Here is a 4,390-nt window from a genome sequence, read left to right on the forward strand (position 1 = left end):
ATACACTGCTCATACATTAACAAGAGAACACTTGTGAGTTCAGATGCACTGCCACACTACCACTTCCTGCATCCGTAGGCACCAAAATAAAAAAATAAATAAAAATTGATGCAGCAAGTATGTAAAATTTACCTGCCCCAGACAAATGGAGTCAATGATATACTGAAATCTAAGAGACCTTGGGTCAAACCAATATGTTCTTGTAGGGAGAATTTATTGTGATTGTTTATAAATGTGGCCCATCCTCTGAGTACTTTTCCATTTTGATATTTTATTTTCAAGCAAGCCAATGCCAAACACAACAAGGTATAATACATAAATAATGAATGATAAAAAGTAGAGGGGTAAAATATAGTTTGACCCCCCCATATTTAAAGTGGGGGGGGCACGTGCCCCTTCTGCCCCATGGGCTAGGCCCCTATGGGTCAGACAAGGCATCATTTTAAATTAATATCCAATTAACATTGTTCAGTTCAGTGCTCTCTAATCTACCAGGCACAGCAGTAAAGCCATGTGCTTATCATACAAACTCACCTAACTATTTTCCCAATTTCTAACAGGCACACATCATGAAATTTGATTACAGAAGCAGCTATAATCTGTGCTATTTCTAACTAGGTGTGGCAGTGTGGCAGTGTGAAAGTCCTGCTGGTGCACAAGTATGTGTTTGTGTGGAGGGGGTTACATTTCTTTTTGTCAAAACACAACCACAGGTGTTAGAGAGAACTAGTAGGATTAATGATTGTGATAGAGGTGGTCTGTGTTACGTTACTTAACCTCCTTGTGCTCCATCCTGTGGATGAGATGTTAATCAATGTCCTATTGTAAGTGACTCTGCATATAATGCACAGTTCACAGCCTACCTAAAGCACTTTGTGATGGTGGTCCACTAAAAAAGACACTATATACAAATAAATATATTATTATTATTATTATTATTATTATTATTATTATTATTATTATTATTATTATTATTATTCTTAAAAGAGTGCATTAGCGCATTTAACCTTGCAGCTTTCTGTCTCTTTCCCTGCCAAAACCATCTGGGCTGTCATCCTAGGGTTGATCATATTCATAGGTACATGATATGTAAGAATGTCACCATTCCAGATTTGTGTTTGACAAACTGCACCGAAAAGTAAAAAACAGAAGGGGAACTTTTATGTCAGTCTGATTGGATGAATTGTTTGCTAAAACATTCATCTAAAATTCCTAAATGCTTCCTCTTAACAGAAAGTCCCCCCTATGTGGGTGTGTAAAGAACTCAGTACATAAACCCTCTGAGACCCTTTGAGGAAACCACTGGATCAAATCAACCTGGAGCAGCTCATTGTGCAGCAATACTGTAAGTAGCACCTCTTCTTTTATACTAAAGGCTTACATGGCTAGATTATTTAACAGGAAACCTGTCTGTTCATCAAATAATGGGAGCACAGTCACCTTTTATATGTTCTTTGGATATATAAATGAACGATGGAAAAAGGGCACTTCTGTCTATCTTTTAGGAATCCCTTTTTTCAATCCTTGCTTCCATCTCTAGGAATCTGTTATTCCGACTGTCTATCTCGCATGGACATGTGATAACATTAAATAAAACAGATTTTTTTTTGTGTTTTTTTTTAAATAATTTAATACTGTAAACAATGTGTTAAATGAAAAATATGTATTTTTTACAACCATTTTTACAATCGTTTTTGTGGATAAGGCCAGGTGACATACAATCCCTCCCCCCCAATCCACTTGCAGGTGTTGGCTTGATAAGTCAAGCAAATTTCACTTGAGACACATTAACAACATTTAGAGAAATGCAATTGCTTGTAAATGAGCACAGAATCACTGTTATAAATCAGAATATTCATATTTATTGGTTATCTGGGTTTTTTCCCATTAGGAAAGTGAGTTAACTTGGTACAGTAGATAACATCCTTTGTTTTGTAATATTTAAAAGTGTATGTAACTTCTATGGCGTGAAGCAAATTTATGTTTAGCACCAGGAAATAATGAAAAATGAGGGGATTACGAAAGAGGAAGATTGTTTACAGAAAGTTATTTACAGACTCTGGCTCTGTATTTCTCTACAGAGTTCGTGCCATGGGAGACAATGCTTCAGACGACGCTTCAGCTTATGAAGTTGATCCCAACTGTACCAACATTGATACTCTAATGAAGAGGTATTATCTCCCAATAATATATGGTATAATCTTCATTGTCGGCTTAGTGGGAAACCTATTCGCCATCACAGTATATCTGGTCAAGATGAGACCATGGAAGAGCAGCAGCATCATCATGTTTAACCTTGTGGTAACAGATTTTCTGTATATGTTGACTCTGCCCTTCTTCATATACTACTACACCAATGTCGATTCCTGGAACATGGGAGATTTCATGTGCAGGTTTGTGCGCTTCGCTTTCCACTTCAACCTTTATGGGAGCATCCTCTTCCTCACCTGCCTCAGTGTCTTTCGCTACGTCGCCATTGTCTACCCCTATCGATCTCAGGAGGTGCAAAAGAAATGGTGGGGCATCCTTGTTTGCATCATTGTCTGGGCAATTGCAGCAGTGGCAATCACCCCCATGACGACAATGATCTCTCTGGTTGAATTGCAGAATGTCACGCAATGCTTAGATTTTGCAAGCAATGACTTGGAAACAGTTTGGTGGTATGGCTGGCTTTTGACAGTGCTGGGGTTTCTCGTACCCTTAGCGATTGTATGCATGTGCCACTTCAGCATTGTACGGGCGCTGAGCACTGGGCCTCGCACTAGGAGTGAGTGCAGGATAAAGGCCCGCCGTCATGTCGTCCTCATCATAGTTGTGTTTGTGCTGTGCTTTCTCCCTTTTCATATATCAAGAGCCATCCGGATGATAACCAGGAGACCTGACTTTGACTGTCTTGTGATGAGGCGAGCTCATGCAGCATACATCTTTTTTAGGCCAGTTGCAGGATTGCACACTTTTTTCAACTTTTTTTTGAATACAACTGCTGGGGATCAGTTTCAGAAGGCCTGTAGTGAGCTTTTCAACTGCTTCCGTTGTGAATCAAAATGCAAGGAAGTTTGCAACGTGGCTGTCATTTCATAAATCCGACAGCCCTTCATAAATGTATGTGATCTAAAAAGACTGTTTTGGTAACTTTCAAGAAGTAATATTGAAGTTTTTCTGTTTATGAACTCTAGGATATATTATTCTTATTAGTGCAATTACTGTGAACCAAAGCTACTGTGTATCATATGTTAAAAGCAAATGTTGAAACCATGGTAACCAACTTTTGGTGATACCAGCAAGCTAATGCTAAAATGACAAACACAACACAATGATACAATGCCATGAGACCAAGGGTTTGGCTTTAGATTAATGTAAATATGTGGGTCAAACACTTAATGAATGCTGATCAAACTCCATCTCATGGGAATTTTAGATCCAAGGCATGATTTAAAAACATATGTATGTAAAATGTACAGCATGCAGCTCACCTTACCTGCAGTGTACTAAGTATTTTTAGACAAATGAAAAACCTTTGTCAATGTCTTGATCACTGTTTGCCTAAATTCATTACAACTGTACATTTCTTTTATTACTACTCTTAACTATAAAATATGCAGATATACAGATTTCTGATGCTCTTAAAAGGTTTAAGACAGGACATGACTATATAACAACATTCCACTTTATATTAAGTGCCTGTAACTGCAATGTGACTGGATTTGTAGTTACTTAGTAATTGCATTATAAATACATAACCACATGTGTAATTACAGTAAGATTACAAACAACGATAACAGCTGCCAGCATGTTTCATTTAGTAAATAAACACATTGTTGAATTGTAATACATGGCTATATGTATACATACTGTGTTACTGTAGTGTAGTTACAGTGCAGTTAGTAACATTTCAGTTAAAATGTTTGCCAGTAAAAACATTTACTTGTTAACAGCCTCATTTAAATATAATATCCATCATTTATTAAGTTTCCCTTATAAAAGACAAACACATTATGGCAAACTTAAATTATTATTATGTTTTTCAAACTAGCAATTCAGACACAGTCACTAATAAAATACTATTAAAACATGTGATGTGCACTCACCAGTATGTGTCTGTCTGTAATATAAGACAAGATGAGACTTGGATTTGAATGGCTTGTTTCCCCAAAAACACACACACTTTCCTGTACTGTAATACATATTGTTATGAAACATGGTTTTATTGTATTTGTTATATATGTTTAATAAATGTATTGTTTAATTTCATTTTATAAAAACATGTGCTGAACTACAACCCATTTTGCAGGGTACTGGTATTTAAAATGTCAATAATTCCTAATTTTTGATATGTAACTTCAGTCAATTTTAATAATTAACTAGACTTTTTCTTTATATGTATTTACTG

At 36.4% G+C, this 4,390-nt stretch overlaps 1 protein-coding gene across 1 annotated transcript; it reads left to right on the forward strand.

Moving 5' to 3' along the window:
* Window positions 1-1,292: 1,292 nt before the first annotated feature.
* LOC121327713 (2-oxoglutarate receptor 1-like) lies at window positions 1,293-4,390 on the forward strand. The gene is made up of 2 exons (XM_041271861.1): window positions 1,293-1,345; window positions 2,082-4,390. Exon 2 carries the CDS (start codon window positions 2,092-2,094, stop codon window positions 3,079-3,081), a length of 990 nt encoding a protein of 329 aa, XP_041127795.1. The 5' UTR covers window positions 1,293-1,345; window positions 2,082-2,091; the 3' UTR covers window positions 3,082-4,390.

The sequence above is a fragment of the Polyodon spathula genome, chromosome 15, assembly GCF_017654505.1.
Source record: "Polyodon spathula isolate WHYD16114869_AA chromosome 15, ASM1765450v1, whole genome shotgun sequence".
In the NCBI taxonomy this organism is placed as follows: domain Eukaryota; kingdom Metazoa; phylum Chordata; class Actinopteri; order Acipenseriformes; family Polyodontidae; genus Polyodon; species Polyodon spathula.

What these genes read in the sequence shown, in the direction of transcription:
- LOC121327713 (XM_041271861.1), top strand. Translation starts at nt 2,092, where the DNA reads ATGGGAGACAATGCTTCAGACGACGCTTCAGCTTATGAAGTTGATCCC.